The sequence below is a fragment of the Callospermophilus lateralis genome, chromosome 2 (genome assembly GCF_048772815.1).
Source record: "Callospermophilus lateralis isolate mCalLat2 chromosome 2, mCalLat2.hap1, whole genome shotgun sequence".
Taxonomy (NCBI): Eukaryota; Metazoa; Chordata; class Mammalia; order Rodentia; family Sciuridae; genus Callospermophilus; species Callospermophilus lateralis.
The window spans coordinates 95,510,464-95,537,464 of NC_135306.1; the positions used below are offsets into that span (position 1 = coordinate 95,510,464).

General features: G+C 39.8%; 1 protein-coding gene across 5 annotated transcripts in view; it reads right to left on the bottom strand.

Annotated features, from left to right (window-relative positions):
- The window catches only part of Ntm (neurotrimin), a 403,982-nt gene that overhangs the window by 99,905 nt on the left and 277,076 nt on the right, over window positions 1-27,001 (bottom strand). For all 5 annotated transcript variants that reach the window (XM_076843558.2, XM_076843557.2, XM_076843554.2 and 2 more), the window contains one exon: window positions 19,674-19,799. In XM_076843558.2, coding sequence (XP_076699673.1) covers window positions 19,674-19,799 — 126 coding nt within the window. The remainder of the gene's footprint in view (window positions 1-19,673; window positions 19,800-27,001) is intronic.

The window sequence follows — 27,001 nt, forward strand, 5'->3', positions numbered from 1 at the left end:
TCATCAGATGGTGAAATAACTTACATTCCCCCCTCCGAGAACTTGGCAAGCACCTCCTAGCTTTTATTCGCACAGTGGGAAGTTTATAGTCAATATGAATTGTAATAGCTCTAAAGGGCTGAATTCTGAGCACTCTCCAGCTGTAGAAGTCTCTGAGGCGAGACACGGGTAGAGCGACAACAACTCAACGTGAAGTTTTTAATTCACTTTTGTATCTAACATGGATCTTGAAGTGGCGCTGCTGTGAACCTCGCTTTGCTTTCTAGTCACTCAGCAGTCACGCAGCCCAGGGAGGGTGGCCAGCAGGCCTTCTCCCACTGGGCTGCCCTATCGATTAGCGAGGCGTAGAAGATGGTTTTCACTTGAAAAGTCACACGGAAACATCCTCAGAGCCCTAGTTCAAGTATCAGATGTGGACAGCAGCTTGATATTGTCAAGGCCTGAGGAAAGAATCCACCTTATTCCAAACTACTAGGTTTTTTGTTTGATGATGATGATGATGATGATGATGATGATGATGATGATTTTTGCCTTTTGAGTGGGAGTGGGGAGGTTCTCTCTCAGGCTTTACATCTTGGCAAATTTAATTCCCGCTTATAGATAAATACAATTAATGTAGTATATTTAGAATGGTGCTTACCAGAAATAACAAGACCATGCCTTATCTCAGTACTGGACCATGCACTCCAGATAAACTGCCTTTTATAGTGGAAATAAGAATGGATTTAATGGGCTTGTTTGTTTATTAAAACCTAGATCAAGTATTACTTTCAGATTAAATTTCAGTCACTTTCTGAAACCTTCATTAAGTTTCTATTTCTTTCCAAATCAGAAGCTGCTAGTGGTGAAACTATTTTTTTCTTCACCAGTACAAAAAGTGTTCTCAAGAAGATAACAATCATGTGCTATCCACAGTCAAGGTTCCAGTACTCACTGGTAGACTGGGAAGCAGCTGAGTTAAACCATAGGAGAAATTGAGACTCTGGGAAAAGCTATAGAATGGATGTGGCAGACTTCATACCAAGAGGTGATTTAACAAAAGCTAAATTTTGTTTGATGAATTGGGGTTTTGTGTAAAGACCTTGAGGTCAGAAATTCACATCTTAGCTCTTCCCATAAAACACTTTATTCTTATAATACAAGCATAATAGTCATCCTTAAAATTTAAAGATGACTTGTCAAGGACAGGGATAGTTATGAATTCTAAAGCTCACTCTTCCTATCACTTTTAATGTCACCACACTTGATGACATTAATTGAGTATTTATTTAATACCAGGCACAGGGCATGTATTATATGTCACCTCATGTAATCCTCTACAGTAAGCCCAGAATGTGTGTACAACATGGTCCTCACTTTATGAATTGGATAACTGAGGCTCAGGGCAGGTGGCAAAGTATTCAACATGACACTGCTTAGAAACCTGTGTGATTGGACTTCTGGTCTTGAAGTTCACCACAGTATGCATCTGATTCAGCTCTAAGCATGCCAACATCTACAGCCTGACCGACCCAGGAGGCTGGGGTTCAATTGCCAGGTTTACTTCTTACTCTCTGATGAACATCAGGAAATTATTTAAAATAATTCCGTGCCCATTTTCCCTCATTTATCAAGTATGGATAATAACAGGTCTACCTCATAGGGCCGTTCTAAAGATTAAACATGCTGATACAGGAAAAGCACTGGCATGTAATAACACAATAAGGCCTTGAACTGTTGCTTTTTATCATCTTTATTTACTTGACTGTCATCTCCCACTTAGAGCACGTCCCCCTCCCTTCTTCTTGTACTAAATGAGAAGATCCATCAGTTATTAGGCCTGAGCTTCCTCTGCCTTAAAAGATGTGCTTTCTTAGAGGCCAGCATCTGAGTAACTCGGTGTTTAATTATCATTTTCTAAGAACCAGATTGGAGACAAATCTGAAATTAATTTTCTGCTGGGATTTCCCTACACATGCTACTTGCTCAAAGTAGCACAGAGACTGTGAATACTGTTGGAATGGAAATGTAGGCTACTGTTCTTCTGTACAGCAATATAGATGAAAGTAGCTACATTAATAGTAGAATTTTGTGGCATAGAATAAAGACGGAGAAAAAAAGGCTATTCAAATGACATGCCAAGACTTCCCATTTATTCTTTCTATCATTGATAGAGTTGACTTCTGGCAACCATTCACTTTAGAAGGCTTGGCCAAGCACCCCACAGAGCCAGACTTGGGCCATAGAATTTGACATAATATATAGGAAATTTAAAAAAAAAAAGAACAGATTCTGAATCAATACACTATCATGAATTTCTCTCTAGTCTCAAAAAGGGTTAGCAGCCAAATTTCTTCAGGAAGATACTGGTGCTCTCATGTAATCCCCTACTTTGGTCTTCTCTGTAAAATAAAGTCAATACTAACATGATCATACTAATTATATATGGTTGATAGGGGATCAAATGAAAATATTTTAAAACTTGAAAGTTGTGTGGAAATATAAATCTACCCATATTCTAGCTAAAAAGATGATATAATTTGGCTATTGCACAGTAGCTTGATTTTGGTTTTGATAATGAAACAGGAGAAGTAATGGATTTAGAATCAAGTCTCTAGAATGAAGCTATCTGGTCACTTCATACTTGTGTATACCTTTGAGCAGATGATCTAAGTGATCTCTCTGTGTCCAGCTCACTCATCTGCAAAAGAACAGTAATAATACCTGCTCATAAGACTGTCAAGAAAATTAAAGAGATAACATATGTGCAATACTTAGAATATGGACAAGCTACAAAAAAAAAAATAGTAGATTGGCTGCTATTTCTCTAGTTATAGCTACTCACATTTATAGGCCCAGAATCACTAGTTCCTAACCAAAGAATTCAGGCAAGCCAAATGATCACTGCTGTCCTCTTGATAACAATGAAGTCGAGCTCCTATCAAGAGGTCCTTATAGCCATGACAACATGTGCAACACCACTCTACTGAGGATGTCATTGCCATGACAACACCTGAATGACCCAGATCAAGAGGCCTAGGAAAGTGCTGCAGAGAAGAGAAAAGACATATCAACATTGAGGGATGTGACTCTTTAAGAGGAGAACAGGGACAGCACAGTGGGGATGCTTGGAAGTAAAGCCAAAGGAAGCAAAATAAAAACAGTGCAGTCGGCTTTACTAAGTTGCTCTGAATTCTCAAGAGCAGTGGGTCCTGGGTAGGAAACAGAGATGCAGAGTGAGAAAGCCAACTCTTTCCCACTTCTTTTATATTGTACGATATGCCTATTAATTAAGGTATATTCTGTCTCTAAAGAAAGGAGTGTCTTTAAGGTAATGGGGACAGGAGAAGATGTCTGTTAGGACTCTGCAGAGTAACATTTTAGATGGATGACCAGAAACACCTTCAAGCTAGGATTAGGAGGATAAGGTGTGGCAGCAAACGGATTTTCTTCCAGGTTGGTGAGCTCTCCCCATCTGAAGCCTTATTGTCTAAACACTGAGATTGGTTGCTTCATCCCCTTCTGACCTAGACTTAGTGGTCCTGAGTCAGCTGGCACGTTTGCAGAATTCTCAGGGCATACACTTGTGCAGAGCTGAAGTGTTTATTCCAGACTCCAATCTCTCCACTTAAATAGTGCTTGAGCTGTTCTTGTTCATATCGCTGGTACTTTTGGTGGGGTCTCCCTTTCCACGCCCTTGGCACTTTCCTCTGGACAAGGAGATCTCACTTGGGCAATCATTTCTGGGCCCAAGTGGATGGCTTCCCAAGGCTAGCTTGGTTCCTGTTCTGGTTCTGAAGAAAGATAAATTTAGATATACCTGGTACAGGTGAGTAGCTCATCACAGAGGGTTAAACCTAGAGGATTTTGAGAACTTCTTCCTGGTTCCTTTGGGAGGCACTGAAGAATAAGCAGAAACTTGCTATGTCCCTATGCTTCTTCTCATGAATAGTTTTACACTCCAAACAAAGTTCCCATAAGTGCTGTAACTATAAGTCCCCAATGTCATTGAAGTTGACAGTAGATAGATAGTTTCACATCCACACAAAGTGCCTAGTGTCAGAGATGGTTTCATTAGCAACATGGCAAGTATAGCTCCAATTTCCCATGGCACCTAAAAGCCACCAAGAAATCTGGGGGGGTAACTTGACTAAAGATCAGAATGTATCATTTACTCATCAAGAAAAAGCCAATCTTGGGTACTTTTTTTAATAGGTGAATACAATATCTTTATTTTTACGTGGTGCTGAGGATCAAACCCACTCCCTCACATCTGCTAGATGAGCTCTCGACCTCTGAGCCACAACCCCAGCCCCTGGTTGATTCTTATTTTGTCTGAAGAAGAGAGGCAGATGAGAACCCAAAGCTATGTAATTATACATCAATAATAGTCAATGAAGTGTCCAGGGATGTCAGGCTACAGATTGGGTGTTAGAGAAAAAAAAAATATCCTTCTTTCAATTCACATTCTCCTCCAACCACTGACCCCTTATCCTGCTATCACTTATAGCAAAACTTCTGAACGAAGATTATTACTCTCTCAAATTGTTCAGCCCATTATCTCTTTTTTAATTAATAATTAATTCACTGATTCTCACCAGAGCCTCCTCACCAATGTCTCCTAACTGGATTTTACCAATTCCCAGTCTTCACCTCCCTAGACTTCTAAGCACACTTGTGTTATTAATTATCCCTCCATTTATGAAGAGTTCTCCTTCACTTGGCCTACAGATTTCTCATCACTTTCTCACAATTATTTTTGATAGGTCCTTCTCTTTACCTGACACCAAATATTGGAAGGAATTCCACTGGGCTAAGATGCAGATCTCCTGCCTCCACTCTGTGGGTGGTGATACCAGTCTCTGTCTCTAAATACAGTCTGTATGTTGATGACTTCTACATTTATTTTTCTATTTCCTGTGCCCTTGCATTACAAGCAACCTACTTGACACTTCTACTTGTAAATCCAAAGTACTAAATTCCTTATTTCCTCCATAAACCTGTTATTTAGAGTTCTTGATGGATAGATATAAACACTAGTTACCACTACTCCAGTCCAAAAATATGAGTCACTCTGGTTCCTATCTCTTCTTCATAACCTTTGACTAGTCACTCAATAAAAAGTTTCAGCTCTATATTTAGAATATATTCCAAATTAAACATAGGGTTATTATCTTTGATTCTACCATTAAGTGAATACCATCATTTAAACTTATAAAAAATTAATTGTACAAATTTGTGGGGTACAGTGCCATAATTCTTTACATGTATATGATGTGTAATAATCAAATCAGGGCAGTTGCCACTTCCATTTTGTTTTGCTTTGTTTTGTACTGGGGATTAAACTTGGGGGCATTTATCCACTGAGGCACATCCTCAGCCCCTTTTTTTGTATTTTATTTAGAGACAGGATCTCACTGAGTTGCTTAGGGCCTCACTAAGTTGCTGAGGCTGCCTCTGAACTAGGGATCCTCCTGCCTCAGCCTCCCAAGCCTCTGGGATTACAGGTGTGCACCACCACACCTAGCCACTGTGGGCTGCTGCCCTTCTACCTCTTTTCCCCTCACATTTCTCTTCAATTAAAGTGATCTTTAATTTATTAACATTTATTATTTCTTATTTTATTATTTATTTAATTTATTTCTTGTTTCTTTATTATTATTTATATAATTTATTAAACCTTATTAAGTCTTTTCACTCTCTTGCTTGAAACTCACTAATGTTCTTCATTAGAACAAATTCCAAAGTTTTTAATGTGGCTTTCAAGTCACTAGGGGAGCTAACTCTCAGCTCTTTCACAAAGTCAACACTTGTCTCTGCATCAACGTTCTTACTGTTCCTCCAGAGCACCCAGCATTCCCGACCCGTCCACTGATAATCACAGGATCCGCTATCTGGAAAATCCTCTTTCTTCATATCCTATATCATCATGAAAGGCTCTAGGTCTATGCTCTGGTTTTCAACATTCTTGTAACTAAAGTACCACAGCCCATCATTCTTTACCCATTTCGGTTTTGTTTTTTTCAATAAGACTATTTCTACCTGATATCCAGGTGCATATGTGTTTATTGAATATTGCCTTTATTCCTACAATGCATCCTCACAGGGCCAAGGCTGTGTTCACCCCATGATCTGCAGTACCTAGATATACACTGTCATAAGTACTCAATAAATAGCTGTTGAATAAAAGATGATTCATTGGGCTGGGATTGTGGCTCAGTGGCAGAGCGCTTGCCTAGCATGTGTGAGACACTGGGTTTGATTCTCAGCACCATGTATCAATAAATAAAATAAAGGCCCATTGACAACTAAATACACACACACACACACACACACACACACACACACACACATGATGATGATTCATTCTGCCTATTTATCATATCTCCGCTGTACTCTATCATTTTTTTTTCAAGTAATGAACACATTACCAAGTAGATTTTATTTTAGTAAGTATGTTTGTAGTAAGTTTGTACTCTATCATTTTTGTTCAATCTAATAAATCCTCTTTTAAAAAATAAGCCTGGAGTTTTTATCATTATTTTTGGAAAAAAAAGAGAGCTAACATGGATCTATATGTATAAATAAATTAGACATCTCTTGTTCTCCAATATCCTACCTATTGAAACATGGGAGAAATCCAGGTGGAGAGGACCTGCCATAGATAACAGACTACAGCTAACGTCAGTGAGGAACAGCATAATTGTCTTCCATTGGGCACTACTGGGACTAAATCCAACATTGCTCATCTCTCACTGCCAGAATGACCACATGACACATAAGTTTCCCCTTCCCCACTATCATCAATACCCTGCAGCCCCTTCATTCCCGTAGTGCAGGAGGCGTTTTCCTCCTGACCAGCTTCTCACTCCTCCCACCTTCTACTCTTGCTCCCTGTGTCCTCTGGAACATTACTTCCTGAGCACAAGGCTCCCTCCAGACTGAACATTCCCTGAACTGCCATGATTAACTGAAATCCAGCTATTCCTTCTGGCTGTACTTCCTCTGGAGCTTTCTCAAGAAAGTGCTCAGTTGTCTGTTCTGGCATGCGAAACAGGGGTTCTGGCCCTCCTCAACCCCAGGATCACTTAGAGGCCTTCCTCCTTGCACTTTTCTCGATAGCCTTCATTCTTGGAAGCTCTGCTGCTAGCAGCATTGCTTCTGTATCTCCTTTTCTGGCCCCAGTGACTGATTTACTGACTTCCTTGTGATTCATTGAGGGCTTTGACACTTGGTTCACAGCCAGACTTCTCACGACCTTTGCATTACATGGGGTGACTGCAATGTTCCCTTTCATGATTTGTCAGAGACCTGCACTGTCAGCTACTTGGCCTCAACTTTCCATGGGCCTTCTCTGACTCAGCTGTATGCTTTATCAATGTCCTGAACATCTCATTCTCTAGAATCTGATATCACTGGTTAAGGGGTTACAATATCTGATTCAAACCTTTTGTCTTTCCAGCATGCAGTTCAGGAACTCAATCTATCGTACTATTTTGTGTTATCTACTCATTGGGTAGACAAATATTTATTGAATATCTATGCTTTGAAAGGCACCATGCTAAACATTGGCACACATGGTGGTTAAGTATGAATAAACATTCTTCCTGCTCTCCTGAAGCTTAGATGAAGGCGGGGGGCAGGCATTAAATAAATCCTCTGAAGCCATATAGCTTTCTTGATGATCTTCGAGCATGCCAGGTTTGTCTGATTCAGTGCTTTTGGTATTCAAGGTTAGCCTGGCTAGAAATACTCCTGCTGGAGCTACCCGAATGTCTCTTCCATGGTTTTTATGGCATATCTTCTTGAATATTCCATCCCTTCCTACTCTCTTTAAGACTACACCCTCCCAACATATCCCAGATAATCTCTTTGTTGCTTATCCTCATTAACTGTTTTTGTGGTACTAAGGTTGACTTATCCATGGGTTATTTTCTGCCCCTACCAGTAGAATATAATGTCAGAGGCCAAGGCTATAGTCTGCTTTGTCCACTCATGTATCCGGTGTTTGGGAAAGTTTTATAGCACACAGTAGTTGCTCAATAAGAAATAGTTGGGTCTATAAAATTAATCCATCAAAATTATTTCACCAAAGGGTTTTTCTGGGGTCAAAACCCATACCACCTTCTCTGCTTAATTCCTTTTCTGCACTGGTGTAATGATGCAATAAATAAATCACCAAAGAGAAAGCCATTTGTCTTTTTCTATCATGCAGATGACTGTCCAAAACTCTTCAACCACAGTGACCCCAGTGAGCCATTCCAAAAAGGGCAATACAATGATGCAAAGGATTCAGGAAGGGACATAAGCCTCCTGACCCACAGGTCAATTAAACGAGAGTCCTGCATCTATTATGGAGAAGCCATAACATCCAAAGACATTGCTTTTAACTCTGTGTTAGAAGTGGATAGCAATTTGTTTAAGATGAAGGGAGGGGTGAGCATAGAAGAATCATTCACTGTTAGAGAGGAGTTGGAGGCCAAGACTATCCTCCCAGGGAAGGAGGGGCCGCATCTCCTGGACTCCAAACTCCAAGGCAATGGACAGGTTGTGCTAAGCGATGCTATGTGGAGAACCCGTGCAACCCAGCCAAGGAGACTGGAGACTCGACAGTAGAGGAACTCAATTAGCATTCTGCTCAATCCCTTCCAACTGTCCTCGTTTTGGTGGAAAAAAGCATTTTACACTGCTAGGAAGATGAAGAATGCTGAACACCCACAAGGACACACAGGGAAACTTGAAAGGAGTCGGATAAGGAAAAACACACCCTGGAATCTAGTACTTTGTTTACATATTTAAATCTAAAACAACCTAATAATGATCATAAAAGCAGAAGCACACTATTTTGTGAGTGAATGATAGTATTTAACCTGAGGAAACAAGAAGTCAAGTTAGAGATTAGCTGCATCAATCCAGTGAGCCTGGGCCATCTAGGTGGAGAGGAAGGGATTGAGGGAGTGTGAAACTAGCACAGGCAGACACAATTGGAGGAAGAGGTAGAGGACACGCCATGTCTCCATGCTGGGACTATGTGCTTTGCCCAGAGTATTCATTCCAAGATCTCCTGAGAGGAGCCCAAGGTCACAGAGGAAGATGAAGAACTGAGACTGACCAGGAAGACCCACCCAGAGTCCAGCGTAGACAAGTGTGGGGAAGGATTTCTGAAAGAATGCTATGAGAAAGTGGACAACCCAAGGAGCATAGGTCTGGGACAGGTAATGTGTTTGAAACCAGAGAACAGAAATGCCTCAGAGATCTAAAAGAAACATTGAGCCAGAAATCAAGCAGGAAAGCAATGCACATTAAGAATTTGCATTTTAGAATCCAAAGACTTGGACTTGAATTTTGCCATGGTCATTTAATATTTGTGGACAAGTTTCCCCTTCACTTCTCCATGTCTATAGCTCTAAAACAAAAATAATGTCTATTTATAAGGGAATTTTGGGGAATTAAGGGATGCATTTCATGTAAAGCAAGTGCTCAGCAAATAGCACATACTATATGCAGCAGTGGTTCTCAAATGAATACCATATAACAGTGATTCTCAAAGTTGAATATGCATCATCACACTTTTAAGGTTTGGATTAAGTAGGTCTGGGGCATGAACTAGGGGATGCTACTACTGGTAGTCAATGGACCACTCTTTGAGAACCATCCTATATAACACAGTGGTTAAGTGCATGTATCCTGGAGACAGACTGTGTGGAGTTGTATTTCAACACTGCAACTTGGAGCTGTGTGACCTTGGCCTATTTTCCTGACCTCCCTAGGCCTCATTTAAATGAGAAAATATAATAAGTTATCACTTCGGTAGAATAGGCTAATAATAAATCCTGTCTCACACTGTGATTGTGAAGAATAGATACTATTGTGCGTCAATGTTCAGAAGAGTGACTAGCACATTTTTAGTGCCTATGAACTGTTAGCTACTATTATTACTGAAAGTTAGAGACTCTGGCTGTTACTTAGACTCCAGGGAAAATGAATTCATCAGAGATCAAGACAAGATTCAGAATCCAGACTAGATATAGTCATTCCCCTTGATCTACAGGGGATACATTCTAAGACCCCCACAGGATGCCTGAAACCACAGATACCTCTGGATGCTAATCAGTATTAACCCCTCACAAACACAAACACACACTATGTTTTCTCTGTACATACACACCTATAATAACACCTTAATGTTTAATTTATTATTTAGGTACAGTAAGAGATTAACAATGTTAATAACACATATCCTTACTAGGATCATGAGTTCACAACAATATTTTGAAAGAGAGAGAGAGAGAGAGAGAGAGAGAGAGAGAGAGAAGAAACCATACTCAAATAACTTGTATTATAGTATATCGTTAAAATTGTTATGTGTTATTAACATTGTCTCTGTGCTCTCTCTCTTGTCTCTCTCAAAATACCTTGTTGTGAACTCATATTCCTAGTAATGATGTGAGTTGATACAATACCTATGTGATGGGGTGGGGTGAAGTGAATGATATAAGCATTATCATGTGGCATTTGATGACTATTGACCTTCTTACACACACACACACACACACACACACACACACACACACACACATACACCCCACTGTGATGCCTCCAGAGCTGATCTGATAACCCAGATGTAACTATTTTAACAGGCAGAGAACATTTATGTGGATATGCTGGACACAGGGATGACTCATGTCCTAGGTGGGATAGAGCAGGACAGTGAGATTTCATCACACTATTCAGAATGGCACAAAATTTTAAATAACTGTTTCTAGGATGTTCCATTTAATATTTTTGGACCACAGTTGACTTCAGCTAACTGAACTTCAGAAAGGGAGAAAACTGCTAATGGAGGATCATTGTACAAAGTCAGAACTATACACAAAAAGTCTTAATGACAAGCACATATGCAATGAAACTCTCCAGGCATGTTTGACAGTTCTTGGTGGATCCTAGACATGGAATGCCTGAGGTCTGGAGCTGATGTGTGGAGTGTAATGCCAAGCTTATTCTGATTGTGGTAGACAGCGAGATGCCCTACTGGGATGCTTCTCATACCCCCAGGATTACCACCTTTATGGCTGTTTGTTCAGGGATGGAGACTACTGCCTTGTAGGGCTACTACTTTAACCAAACATTGCATCTTGTGGAATCATAGCTTATTGCCATCTTTGGGGAAGATGATTCAATCTTCTTGCTTTTATGTTTTTTTCCTCTCTCTTTCTCTTCTTTATTTTTTTTCCATCAAAACAGTTCTGCATAGTAACGGTCACCAAGCACCAGCATAAATAGCCCAAGACTCAGGAGAGTGTGAGGGACTATGCTGTTAGCAATGTCTGAATTCAGCAGACATCTGATGCTACAACATTTTTCAAGGGTTTTGAAATAATTGGGTAAAACCACAAACAGTGTCTGTGGTATGCACTCCTGCCCTTGGTTTCTAGACTGAGGCTTGATTTCATATGTTCTCAATTCAGGCACATTGAACTCATTAATTTCTCCACTAGTCTTTTTATGATTTTCTCTTCTTTGAAGTAGGAAGTTGTACAGCTTTAAGACTGCTTTAAACCAGATTATAAATATTAAACTTACAAAAATCCTTATTGATACTGACAAATTTTATCCTAACTGTGTCTATCTAGCTGTAATTTTACAGTTAAAGAAATGTATAGAGTTAAAAATTGATATATAAATGTCTCCCTCCACTTTTTCCTTTCCCACCTTCATCTCTGTGTGTTTAAATGATTTAATTAAAGAGTTCCTGGGTCACTATTACCCACATTTGAGGTTGTACTACTATTTTTATTTTATCATAATAAACAGCTTTCTCTATATAGGTTGGACCTCATGCCATATGCTCTATGCTGCTCTGAACAGGAGATCTGCCACTTTCTACAAGGATGCAATTACTTTTTTCTCCAACTATCAATGACCACTGTAATGTCTTTTGTTATAACAATTACTCAGTCCTCCTGGGATAGCTACTTGGGGTTCTCTGGGAATTTTAATCAAGCACCTATGTTAATTAGAAAGTGGTGGGGGTGAAAAGAGTGCTGATTAAGCACCTTTGAACATCTATTTGTTCTGGCAATTAACCATGTTGGGTGTTTGTTAAGATTCAACCTTTTCAGAGAAAAGCATCTAGATTTCCTGTCCTTCTGTTCTTGTCTCATGAGTGAAGGCAAAGAGGAAAGGCTGGACAAGGTACAGAAGCTCACATTATGCAAGCATTTCACATTGCTGAACCAGTTCAATCCCCATTATATCCATATTGAGAACATGTTATTATCTATATTTCACAGAGGAAATTCCAGAGTCCAAGGTTTGGCCCCAGTAAAGGTCAGTGGCAAGAAAAAGGGCCTTTTCTTATCAATTACTTTGACTGGTTTAGAAACCATGAGGTAGACAATCAACAGCTAAAAATAATGCAAAGAATTGAAGCTCCTGGATCTTACCAGTTACTCACTAAATTTAGTTTGGTTTTAAGTTATGAACCAGAAAGCCTATATCTATAGTACCAGATACTGACTGCCTCATTCACTTCCAGGGTCTGTGAACAGCTAGTAGACCAAGTGCTGGGGTTAATACAAAATGGCACAAGGGCTTTCTCTGAACCCCATGTTCTCTTAGGCAACTGGGAGAACGGCTCACCTGTGCATAACAGCAAGGGATACCATAGTTGGAAAAGAGTGCTAAATGCTGTTGGATCTCTAGTAAAAGGGAAATTCAGTGTGACTGAGGGAGACATCAGAGGTCACAAACTGGTAGCATCATCTTAAAACAGGAGTAGAATTCTACCCAAAAGGAGTGGAAGAATGATGAAAGAAAACAAATGATGTGTGCTAAGGGGAAGACACTCAGCTTTTGGGGACTGTCAGGCTGTTATGGTGACAGTGGTGTGTAAAGCTAATGGGGATGGGACCAAATCTTGAAAACTCTCAGTACTGCACCAAGAAGCAATAATGAAAGTAATGAAGAAGCTCATCTACAGAGAGAATGACCACTACCCTTGAAGGACGAGCCAGTACTAGTAGTAGTGGTTGGGAACTCAAATCCAGCTGGACCTATATTTGAAGCACAGCTCTTTCAGACAGATCTCCATCTTCTATTATAGTCATGATGGGTAATCAGACTTTAAAAAAAAAGGCCAGATACTCATAAGACACTCCTGAGACATTCCATGACACTCCAAGTAGCTCACAACTGCTCAGCGCTGAACAGGATGTAGAAGAACTCACAATATGGGTAATTTACACTTGCATTCAGGAAGCAGATAGGCAAAGCAGATGCCCTAGGGGTTCCCCATACCCACCTCTAGGATGAAAGCTCATGGGAAAAACCCTCCTTCTTCTTACTTCTCTGCTAGATTCAGATAGTAAAGCAGAAGACAGTCAGGTATCTGGCAGTTCTCAGCATATCCCCTGAGTGGGAATCCTATCCTATCCAGTAGGAAAAAGACTAAAAATCCCAAATCTTCCTTTCCCTCTCCCAATGCAGTTTCTCAGAAACTTGGGCTATTTTCTGGTTTTGTGGCAAAGCCATAACTGGAAACTTAATTTAATCACTGAATCCCTCTTTGGGTCACTGCAGAGAAGATTTACAGCCTGTATTGATTAATGACAGGAAAACCCTACCAAAAATATATTCCAAGAGTTTTCCAGAATTGGCATAGATACATCCCTCATGGCTCTCTCTCTGGCCTCTCCTGCTGGGTGGGTGCCATTTGTGGGTCAGGTGATGACTTTAGCTCCATTTTGTCCTCTTCCCTTCCACCCCCAGCTCCTCTCGGCTGGGGAAGTTTTGTTCATCTGCCATCCTAATGATCTCTGTGCCACATGGGGCCCCTGATGCTGGTGCTGACAGGCTGCTCATTAGTGCCAGGGTGCTGCAGTCAGCCGATGGCATGCCAGAGCTCTGTTCCTGACACTTTTTCACAGAGCTGTCACTGGAGTCATGGTGCCTGCCAGCTCTGGTCGAACTCAAGCTGTGATACCTCTAGTGCCAATTAGTGCTTCAATGTCCTGTGTGGCTGGGGAGAAGGCCTCGTCAGTGTGAACAAATAGGAAAATGGGTGGGCTTCAGTGATATAAGGGCAATAGAAAAGGGGAAAGACTAAAGACTTAGGCAAGGGGAAATTCCCTGTCCAGGGGTCATTTTTCCCTTAACACCTTGGTGTTGACAACCAACTACCCACTGGGCTTCTTCAAGTACAGCAGGTGCATCAATTCAAGGGAGGAAAGAGATGTGGCTGCTTGGAACATATGTTGAGGTGGGAGTGCAAAGGGCATGCATAAGTATCTACTTCATGCTCTGGGAAGAGAAAGTTTTCCATTTAAATAAATTGATTTGGAGCCTAATGGACACATAGTTCTTCTCTAATTCTTCTTGAAGGGTCTTTATGTGACCTGAAGACAAACTTTTTATCTCTAATCCCCTTCTGTTTACACAGCAGGAGGGAGAGATGGAGGTAGGGAGAAACAAGAATGGGGATTAAAAAAGTATTTTTTCTTCTACTAATTTATTTTTTTCTATTATTCACCCAAAAGCAGTAGCAAATTTTCCCAAACATTTGAACTCAGTCTTCCTTTTAATATCCAAAATTTAATTAGGAAATGATTGGTTGGAAACTATCAGAGGTTTAGGTAAAGGAGGGTATAAAAATTAAGCAACAGAAAGATCAGGTACCCTTCCCAGAAGTGACAGAGGAAGAGCATTTCTGAGAAATGCCCCTGAGGAAAGAGATGACAGTAAGGCAGTGAGGAAAACAGAGAGACATTCAAAAAAACACAGCAGCAAAAACATTTGTGAACCTTTTCTACTCTTGCAAAAATGAACTTGAAATAGAGGCTCTCCTTTAAGCAGAAATTGAGTCCTGCCACAGCTGGTTCCCTTCTGAGGGATGCAGGAAGGGCTTGGAAAACCTGTGAAGATGAGGGGAAAAAAATGTCCTGGAGACTTGCCAGCAGAGAGTTTCAGCAGGAAACATACCAGGTCTCCATTGCAAATATCAAAGTGGAGGAAAATTCCTCAAGGATCAGAATCTTCACATGGGGAGAACAGGCATGACACTTTGGGGAATTGGAAAATATCATGGCTTATTGGCTGAATCAACATCTGTTTCCTGAATGCTTTGTAGGTGCCCAGCATCATGCTAAAATGTGAAAAATTCAAGATAAGTGACCCAGAGACCCTGATCTCAAGGAACTCTTGAGACAGGATAATGCAAATGATTCAGGAATGAAGAATTCCCTGAAGAGCTCCTGGTGTTATCCCCAAGTCCCCATGTGTTAGTCAATTGTTTGCCACTGTGACTAAAATGCCTGACAGCAACAAGAGGAAGATAAGTTTACTTTGGGTTCATGGTGTCAGAGGTTTTATTCCATGGTCAGCCAACATCATTGCTCTAGACCTGAGATGAAGCAGAACATAACATTCCACCCCTGGCTCTCCTTGTGTCAATCACACAATTCAAAATGTATTCAGTTCATCTTCAAGAGTCCCTATAGTCTTAACAGTTCCACCATTGTCCAAGTCCAAAGTCTTCTCTGAAAATCAAGATAAACCCTTGGGTGTATGCCCCTGTATACATCTACAGCAAGTTACACAAGCAATATACAATGACACAGACTGAACACCCAATTAATACTTTTGTATGAATGTCCTTTAGGCAGCTTAAAAGAGGTTATGGAGGCCAATTATTTATTTATTTATTTATTTATTTTATGAGAAAAAGGTGAAGGTAACTGTACTGCAGAGAGAGTTCAATCAGGCCACTCAGTGATTTCTGATTCTAAATATGTGAGATACCCCAGGTTAGTGATTGGACTGACTCCTTCATCTGAGCTTCATCATGTGCTCCCAAGAATGTGACAATATAGGAATCTCAAGCTTTTCGTAAAGCTTTTACAACCCCAAAGAAACTGGTGACAGAGTTTGGGGAATTATTTCTTATGAGCAGTGAGTTCCTGCATTGCATGTTTTAGAATACTTTGAAAAAGATCATATTTCTGTTTACTCAGAAAAGACTGAGAAGAGTAATGCAGTAGTAAGGGTACTCTAGTAGAGATATTAAGCCTTGAGTTTAAGGGTTGTGCTAAAATACATTCACTCATTAAAGATAAAAGACAAAAGAACAGACTCATGAATGAGAAATGCATCTAGAGGATTCAATGATTCCCCCAGAATTCCTCAAGGCCAGGAGCCCCATGCTAACTGACACAGGAACTTGGACTTGGGGCCAGTAAAACCCTATGCAAATAGAGATGGATCTTTCTTATGAGAACATGAGATGGGGGTTATTTCCCCTGAAAAACCAAGGCCCACAGAGGTGCAAATAACATCTGCATTCCACAAAATAGATATTCTAGGTAAGACAGACATCTCTAAAAAGTTAGTGCACTTTTATCCTTGAACTCTAGGAGTGATAAGTCCATGATAGAAACAAAGACATGACAAATTCCAGAAATAACTACTTATTATAATCAACAGCATTTCAAGAGGTAGCTTGGGAGGCCCTATCCTCCTCTCTATGCTTTCTACGGACAACTGGTATTTTCTCCATCTGATGGAAAAGCCTAGGCAAGGCCTCTTGACCTCCTTTCCCACTGCCAAGATTCCCTACATCAACTGCATGACCCACTACTGAAATGGTGGCTGACATTTCTGTGTTCCTTTTTCCACACAAAAGGTGTTCAAAACTAGAGATGCTTTATTCTAAAGAGATTATGACTTTTACAAGTAGCACCATATGAATTATGATGGATAAAACCATGATTTTTCAGGAATGTACAGAACAAACAGATCAGTCTTCAGGGAAAACATTCAATGAAGCCATCAGGGTTTTCCAATCAGATATTCATTCAAGAATTTAGTGTGTGTGTGAAAAATGATCTTGACTGAACCACAATCTACCTTCACAAAATGAGACAAAAGATGACAGTAGCTCTCTGCCTTTGGAGCCTTGCTGAAGGTAAATATCCTTCTCTCCAAAGAACCCCATACTTGTCTTAATTTATTTAAAGTAAGCGCTATCTTGGAAATATTTAGTGATGAAAGATGAAGGCCTGACTGCTAAGGGTCTCCAGTTTCAGTTCAGATTTGGCAGCAGCCCAATGACATCTCTGATCTCTAAATAATCAGTCACAGGAAACACAGCACCCTGGTGAGTTCTGAGGTGATTCGTTGTTGCTTGGCAAGTCTCATCATCCTGAATCTTGGATAGCTAAACTGGGCCCAGTATCTGGACATAGCTGTTCATCTAAATTACTCTAAGCTGCAGATAGATTCTGATCACTCAGTTCCTCTCCTCTTGATCCATCTTCTGTTTCCATAGTAGCTAAAACCTCAGTAAAATGGCAGCATCTGGCCCAGGCTCAGGTAAAAGTCCCCTGGGGAAGGAAATATGCTAGATGTCTACAACAGGGGACAAAAAAAAGACCCCAAGACAAAACAGCATGAATATCTGTACGATGAAGGAAAGAGGCTCAATACTGAGGAGAGATAACATGTGACCATGAGGAAGAGAGAGGGTGGTGGATGGAACAGAGGAAGAGAGGAAATGAGGAAAAGTGCAAAGGAATGAAATTAAAGCAGAAAATGTAGGCAGCTGTGAGAGTAAAGAGAGGTACAGAACAAAAACTATAGAGGAGACGTAGGCATAAAAGGGCAGGGCACAAGGAGATGTGTGAAAGAGACGTGGCAGATACGGAGACAAGGACAAAGAACTGACTAGCCTGAGGATGGGTTGAAAAAGACATCAGGCAGGAGACAGAGTCTCTTAGCATGAGGCAAAGGAAGTCCATCCAGATGATAAATGTTCTGCTGATTCCACAGGCACAGCCTGCCCTGGCATCCCATAGCACTAGGGACTCGGCATTAAGCTGTGATGAATGGTGTGCACTATGGATTCAGAAAGTCAGTCCATTTGGATGGCCCCTTCTTCAGCAGTGCCCTGAGGCCCTTCTTCATCCCTAATGACCTCATGCACAGCTGAGCATCCTCCCAGATTTTGGGCCCATCCACACATAAGGTCATTTCAAATGGAAAGATTGACAGAGACATGAGTAGCTCTCACCAATCCCTTTGTTCACAGTAACATCATCAAGAATGGTGGCATAGGTCAACACTCAAGAATTCAGGACAACCCAAACTGAAATCTTCTCACCTTCTCTGAGAACATCTATCACAGCATACTGTTACTGTCAGAGAAAGGATATTCAGTATGTGGAAATCACTGCAGTTCTACTCTAGATTTTTAAAATGTCTGAGTATAAAGTGATGTCACCTTCAGGAATTGAGGACCCATGTCCCAGAGAAGAACTAACTGCTGGTTGACAGTCCTAAATTTTTAGTTCATAATGGGGTTTGTCTTGTTCTCAGACAGACACCTGCCCTAAGGTTACAGCCCTTTTAGGAATAGCCTACATTCAACACCCAACTGCTGTGCTGCTGTAAAGAACCAGCTCCATTGCCTCAATAGAGAATATTTCTAAAAGGTGTCCTAGCTTTAGGACTCCCCATAGGGGCAGCTGAGATGTTCCATTGAACCGCATCACAACTCTAACTTGTCCTTATGCCCAATCTTGCTTCCATCTCTCCCTTTCCACAAGAGTTGATCCCAAGAGCACCTCCCAAAATGGTTACTTACCAATAATAACAATCTCAAGGTTTGCTTTTGGGGTTCTCAATCTGCGACAAGCAAATATCCTCCATGGTACTTTTGCAATTCTTAAACCAGTACTATGCAAAGCGTGCATACACAGATAGATATCTGTGATTATATACATACATTTCACACTAACCAGTGATACAAAAAATAGAATTAAAGATCTTTGTTCAAGTCTTGGCTCAGATTTAACATTTTCAAAACACTTCCTTGCTGGAACCCTTTGCCATTCTGTCAATATATGTCTCTATCTTCTCATCCTTATCAGCACCTGGTATATTGTCTACTCATTTGTTTTGGTAATCTATCACATAAAATGTGATTTGATGAGAACAGTAATTTGTCAATTTGGGTTTATGACTTAATCCTCTAGTGCCTAAAACAGAGCATGGACCACTATAATACTCAGTAAATATTTAAGATTTAGTGAAATGCTTTTATATTCCTTGCTCCCAGAGAAAAATTAGCTTAATTATCTAAACATTGAGATAAAATGAATTTTGTAATTTAGCCACATATTAAGTTATATTTGTTGTCTAGGATCAGTCAGAGTAAAGCAACAACAAAACCACAAAAACAACTAATGACCAGATTTTTGGCAATTCTGAAGAGACACAAACTAGCAGATTTTCCTTTTAGGAATGTGGCCATTTAAACCTCTCATCTATCATTATGTGTTCATGTTTTCCTTTCTCTTAAAGCAACTAGCTGAAAGAATAATGCCACCAAAGCAAATCCTTCCATCATCAAACTTGACATATAAATTTAGCCCAGGACATCTGAACCACTATTTCAGCCACAGACAACTGGAATCAATTTCCCAGGGGCCTGGAGAGATACTCAAGTATGATTTCTAAAATCTTGAAGGACATGGCTGCCTTGCAGACCAATATCCTCTGCACAGCCAAGAGTGCATTATTAGCTGGGTACCAGAAACTGACACCCTTGCACTCAGTATCTAGCACCATAACCTCATGTCCATATCCAACAAGTCTCCCATTTCCTCTCAAGATACAATGCACCAAAATGCTCCTCTTACCTTTGGGGGAGATGTGTCTCCAGGTAACTGTAGGCTCCGGTCTACCTGTCGCTATACAGGTGAGGCTGATATTGTTTCCTTCATTAATGGAGATATCTGAAGAAATCTCTACAATTTTGGGGGACACTGTGGAGAAAAAACAAGTAGAAGAAAAATAAAAACCCAGCTGACACATTTCTTTGTTGTCTTAAAATGACACTTGATAGAATATTCCCCAAACTGAAACATATAGACTGTAGTTGTAATGCTAAGAAATTAAAGGAATGATCTTGAACATGAAAAATAGCTTACCTTGAATTTAGCTTCCATTTCTTCCTATTTAAACATAAAGTCAGAGTCCAAATGAGAATAAATTCCATTGTAATACTGCAATAACTACTCCTCTTGCCTACACCTTCCCATCTCACTCTCACCCCCACCCATCTCCAACACATATCCAAGAGCCGTCTGTCTCACTGCACTCAGAGATGTCTTTACATAATGCAATTCTGATCATAACACATCTCTGCCTAAATAGCTTGAATTGCTCCATTGCCTACCTGATCATAAACAGGCCCCTTACCCAAGCAAACTGAGCTGTTCAGAACCAAGTTTCAACATATGTTTCCATTATCATTTCTAGTGATTCCACCTCTTCTTACTCATTTGCTGACCCCCAATACATCACATCCTTTCTGATCCTCATGCATGTGTATCTATGGCATTTCTCACAGCCTTCCTGGACAACACCCAGTGATACTTTATGGTCCAATTCAAATGTCATTCTCTTTGTCACAGCCATCACTACCTCTACACATCTTTGACCTCCTTAACAACTCAAATTTAATGTTGTTTCTTTGCCCACTTTCCTATTAAACTTCATAAACCCTCAATGAGGAATCAAAGATATCATTGCTGTTAACAAACTTGCTTAGTATCTCTCTCTCTCCCCTAAATTCATCTTCCCAAAGAGAAGAAATGTTCATCCGAATGAATGAAGCTGGGAACAGGGCTCTTACTTTCTTGGTCTTTTGTTTTGGAGTCAGGCTATTGTGCTACTCCTCCTCTTTGTATTAGGAAGCAGCAGTCCACAGGGACATGGTAAATACTAGCCATTGTCTGTGTATGTTGGTCTCATTCTGAGGCCCTTTCTTAGAAGTTCATTTTCTGCTACACTTCTGAGCCTTGTGCAGGATCAGCTTTACTCCTAGTCAATGTGATATTTGGTTCTCCATGTGACTGCTCATTTGTCTAATGTGTGAAATAGTTTATAAGTCAAGTAAATTAATAATTCCATTTATTGAGTCCCCAAATGCCACTTATAGACACTTTTCCAACTGTTCTAGATATTTGCTTAGCATCAAGTAGACCATGAGTTTTCTGGTGGTCGGAACCATGTCTTCCTCCTGTTGTATTCACAGTAAAAGCTTTACAAATATTTATAGGATTGAATTATAATGGTTACTCAAGGGAACAAATTTCCCAACCTGCTTCATATTCCTAAAAGACTCAGAGATGGATCATTATCACATTTTATTTCAGTCATACCAACACAGGATTGACACTTTAGTTCTGGACCAATTAAGTGACCTTTCCATCGAATGCTCTTATGTTTCCTTGTGTTATATTCTTTCCTTGCATCAATATTCCTCAGAGTCACCACTCTCAGCAATTCCATGGCATATGACATTCCCAGTAGACAACATGATTCACTGGAGAGGAGAACTCAGGGAAGCTCCACTATGACTTTATTTCTTGTTTCAAAACTACACACTTAATAAAATCAGTTTGCTCTGGAAATCCCAATGGTGGTGGTCTCAGCTCTAGTTGAAACATTACTTACCTATTTCTACTTATGTTAGAACTTTGCCAACAAGAAAATGGGATATTGCAAAGATAAGTTCTCTCATTCCTCTTTCTGTCCCTCCTCCATCATTTCCTTCTGTTTATGTCCTATACCCAAATGAGAGTTCTCATGGTTCACAGCATGTGGTTCACTTTGGTCTTCTTGTCCCTTGCCTTGCATGTGAGCACTAACATGCTTCTCTCTGACTACATGTATTAAAATTATTCAAGTCCTGATTGAACTACTACCCCTTCCATATAACCTTCCAGGGCATCTAGGGATTCCATAGCATTGAAGTATCTTCTTTATGGCAATCAAAATAAACTTCCTTATGTTACATTTGTCTCACCCTTCTTTCTATATGATAAATTATCTAAAAAGAAAATGTTAAATAAAGGTTTTATTCATCACTTAATTTTCTGCTGTCTTGAATAGGGTGTTTTGCATAGGGTAAGACCTGATTAATTAGTATTAGACTTAAGTTCCACAACTAGCTTCAGATACAGACGGTGTGCATGCGTGTGTGCATATATACATGTGTACACAGGAGTGTATGCATGTGTATGCACAAAGATGTGCTTGAACTTTCACAGATATTTGGTGGAACAGAAATTAATGAAAAATGGATGTGGTGAGGGTTGGAGACAGACTCTTTGCTCTTCAAAGTGGGTCTCTTAAAAGATGTAATATTGTAATTTATGATTATATCATTTTAAAAGCTCAATTGGACCTTCTAAGACAGAAAATTGATGAGTTAATGACTGAGTGTTGAATTTCTGATTTTCTGACAGTTACAAATTTCTAAATTCTTTATTTTCATTTTATTAGTTGTAAATGGTTCTTTTTCTTATATTTATTTATATGTGGTGCTGAGGATGGGAGCCAGGGCCTCACATGTGCTAGGCAAGTGCTCTACCATTAAGCCACAACTCCAGCCCCAAATTTCTAAATTCTTTTAGTTCTAGAATAATTTAAACTGATCTTGCAGAAAAAATCCCTGATGTATTTTATTCACAAAGCTTTATCTGGAGTATTTCCTTCTCATGCACTATTCCCTCTGCTCAGACATTTTTCTGGTCTCTGTTTCTGCCCATTCTTGGCACTTACACAGCCTTACTTGCTTCCTGGAGGACAGGCTGCCTGCAGAATGTCAGCACTGGCCTTGCAGACATTGCTTCAACTGTGCAGGTAAGTAATTTATTGATCTGTAAAGCACTCCGAGATGCTCTGCAAGGGATTATGTCACGCCAACGCCATGCAATAAAATAAAAAATGATGGACTTTGTGAACACAGGATGATTTAGGGTTTGTAGTTGGAAGTGTGCTTAAAGTACATTTTAAGTGGAAATCAGGCTGGGTAATGAATTACTCTTGCTTTGGAAGGGCTTACTGGGAGTTCATTTTCCTGGCTTCTTACATGATAGCTAATCTGCTAATCATACACTAGAGAACAATGGACAGTCCCCAAGTAGGATAGAAGGTGGTTTGGGCCAGAGCTGTCAGCACAGTAAGTATATTAATTGAGACGATCACACCTCATGCTTGGAAATATCTTCTAGATTTGTCTCCCTCTCACTAGCAATTGGAAAATATCCAACTCATGAAGTAGACGCTGTAGAAATGCTTGCCACCCTTTCAATCCTGACTAAGAATAGAGAGTGAAGAAGTAAATGGCCCCTGCATGATTTGAAAGGCAAGCCATTTGTGGAATAGAGCTTAGCTGGCTTGCCAGAGATACAATCCCAATCACCAGAATTAACTGGCATAGTGCACAGGATGTTAGTGAATTGGAAGTATCATTTTCTAGGTGGCAACTTCTAGTACACTGTAAGTATTCAAAATTAAAGTGGGAGCTGTGAGTTCAGATCAGTGGTCAAACACTTGGGTGGCATGTGCAATGCCCTGGGTTCAATCTCCAGCATCCCTCCCCGTCAAAAAATTAAGTTGGATTTACAGATATATACTATGGTTTTAACTATTTCATGCTGATAAGGAAGCTTTTGGCTAACTGTGAAATAGAACTACTGATATTTTTATATTGTTTCCATGGATACATTCTGTATCTTACTTCTCATCATGCAGTCTGTTAAAAACATATTAGTATTTCTTTGTTTTCATTCATTCATTCATTTGTCAATATTCATGGATCATTTTCTATATACCTGCATTGTGCTAAGCAGTAGGAACATAAACTAAGTAAGATACAATCCTTGTCCTCCAGAAGTTCACAGTCTAGAGAAGTCAAACCAGATACTGAAGTTAAAAACTTCAGTAGACAGTGTGACAGAGAAGAATAAATCAGATGTTATGGAAATACAAAAGACAAACTACGACCAACTGGAAATCCATGCCATGGGAGGCTTCTTGGAAATATGAGAACTACATTAAGCCTTAGGAGATAAGTAAAAGCTAATCAAGTCTGAGGAGGGGAGGAGGAAAGACATTCTGATAAAAGAGTAAACATAAAGAAAACACTGTTACTAAGTGCTAATAGCCAGGCAAAATTTTGTGGCCAGGTATAATCACTAATGGAAAAGCTTCCTTTGGAGACTGAGCTTAACATCATTCAACGAACATTTGTAAATGCATACTACATACACAATCCTGTGCTACATACATGAATGACATGCAGAAATATACCAGTTTGCTTGGTCTTCCTTGAACTTGCAGTGTATCAGAGAGTTAAACAACAAAGCAAAATATCAGAATATTGTGTATGCTCGAATTTGAACTGAATGATGCAAACATGAAATGCTCTGAGCTAGCAGGAGGAAAGATCACAGTGAGTAGGAGTGTCAGAGGTGGCTTCACCTCGGATTAGCAGATTAGTGTCTGTTTTGAATATCCACAGTAAGAAATAATCATCTAGGCAGATAAAAGTGTAGCTGTTTCAAACTGGAACATTGGCACACATGAGAAGATTGAAAACCATGATGTGCCTGAAGATACAAAGTCTACTTCCTACCAGAGGCAATATAGAGTAGAGGTTGAGATGCAGACTCTCCTAGGTTCCAACTAGGTATTCTTGGCCAAAGAATTTCTACTCTCTCTGCCTTGCTTTCCTCATCTAAGAAATGGAGCTAATTATTCCATAGAAGTATGAAGCTCAGAAGGTTGTTTGAGGATTTAAGAAGTGAGTTTATGAAAGTCACTCACAGCATTTCCTGGCAATGTGAGTGTTCAATAAGTGAGTTTTAATATCGTATGTGGTTGGCAAATGCACATTTACAGTGTCAAGGTAGAATAGACAGTCAATAAATTTTATAAGAATCAATGAAAAATGGGATACAAGATCAATGAACTAAAATGGAGCCAGATTGTGGAACAGCCTGAAGGGCTAGATCTTGGATTTTAACTCCATCCTATAGGTTATAGCAAGTATTTTAATTTCTGTTAAGGGAATGTCATGATTTTTAAAAATTTATTTTAGGAAAAAGAATCTGTTAACCATGTGTCAGATAGAGTGAGACAGAGAGAAACTGGAGTCAGAAAATCTATTCATATGAGTGATGTTCAAAGCCTAGATTAAACTGGTGGCTCTGTAAAGTTGGAAAGAAAAGGATAGATTTGAGAGCAATGCCAGGGAAAACACATGGTGCTAATGATGGCCTGGAATCAGGGAGTAGGGATACTGAGTCCAGTGAACAACATTTTGTTCAACAGCAGGTAGATGAATGCACTGTCATATCCCTGGAGGTTATAAACCATTTTGGGGGAGAACATTAGTTTGATTAATTCTGTTTTAAACATTGAACATTTACCATCTGATGGTAAGCTGATGAGGGACATCACACCAAAAATATCGTAAGAGTCATATAATCAAAAGTCTAGGGCAAGTTCCCAGCTGAGAATGCAATTGAAAAGTAAACTGCAGTGAGGAGAGAACCAGAGTCACAAATTAGAAGAGTTGATGGGTCCTTTGAAAAGGTCATTGTTTTGTTTTTGTGTTTTTTCATATGCATGTATCTGACGCTTGTTGGCTTTTGAGGTCTGAATCTAAAAGACATACCAATTCTAGAAACAAAAAGAGAAGAAGTGTTCAGCACATATTTAGGATGAAAGAAGCCAAATACTCTTTGGATACAGTACCACATTTAATACATCATGTAAAGGTTTAATCTATTCTTAAATTTTAATTCAAACATATAAATCATTAAATAAATATTAAAACAGTATTCTAAAGAACTGCTCATTCTTGGGTTAGCCTCTACTGCCCAGGTGTTGAATTTTAATAATTATATCATTAATAAATAGCAATTTGCTGTTTTTAGCACACAGTAGATATCCTATTAAATCCAAATTAAGATGCTTTATTAAGCACTGTGTGGTCCTCTGGGGCTGAGAATGCACATAAACTGCTTGGACCAGGTTACTCTGCATGACACATGCAGATCTATGCATTCCAGATGTCCTCCATTGCTGCCAGTGGCACTTCTGCTTCTGTTCAGTAGTGAAGACCTGACTATACTCAGGTCTACTCAGGACAGTTTTCACAGTGTGAGCTGTTCTGCTGCTAATGCCTAGGGACGTTTTTCTTTACAGAATTAAAAAGAAAAATCTGGAGTGCTCTTGACCTTCCTCGTCTATAGACCTCACACAGATACACTCAGGCCTAGGTCAAAACCTGGCACAAAATGTATACCCAGCACACAGGAGTACTCTTAAAGATGCAGCTAAGTATGTGCTGGTCTGTAGACTAATCTGTCTTTTCATATGGTCTGCTGTGTACCCTGCCAAAGTCCACAGCAAATTGGAGTTGTTTAGGAATGGGCTTTGGATGTGGCAAAATACATTTGAATGGGATTTTCCTTCTCCCATCCATTCTTATTCAAGAGATAAGTTTGCCGCAGGCATAAAGAAACACTTCTTCCTTGGCCATGAATGCCCATCATGAGCGGGATCCAGCTTCACTCCCAGCGACTGTCTTCCTGCTCTGCCGGCCTCTATTCCTCCTCAAGCACCTCAAGCCCTCCCTGGACGTGCAAGTTCCTGTCTTCTTTGTTCTTCTCCTGGTTTCACTCAGTATTATTCCTTAAGTTGTATCTTCTCAAAGTAGACTCCCTGGACTACCTTTTTGAAGACAAAGTTCCCATATTGGATTGCTTGCTGCTTAACTGTTGGCTTCTCCTAAATAGAACATACATTCCATTGGCTGTCCTGCTCATGGAACTGTTCGGTGCATCCAATTAAGCCTGGCACAGTGTGTGTTTTCAAATGTTTTTTAAATGAATGAATGTGTACTGACAAGGTTGTATGGAATGTGAATACATACAGTACACATTCATTCATTTAAAAAACATTTGACTACCCAATACCCTGATGTTTAAATAGCATACAGGGACTCTCAGTGTATATAATAATGTTGATAATTACCTTTTATGAAAGGTGTACCAGGTGCTGTAGATATATTATCTTTAATTTTTCTTTGAATTAACACAATGAGTAGATATTATTTCTCCAGTAACCAACTTCCCTGGTTTACCTGAATTTGATAAGTTTCTTG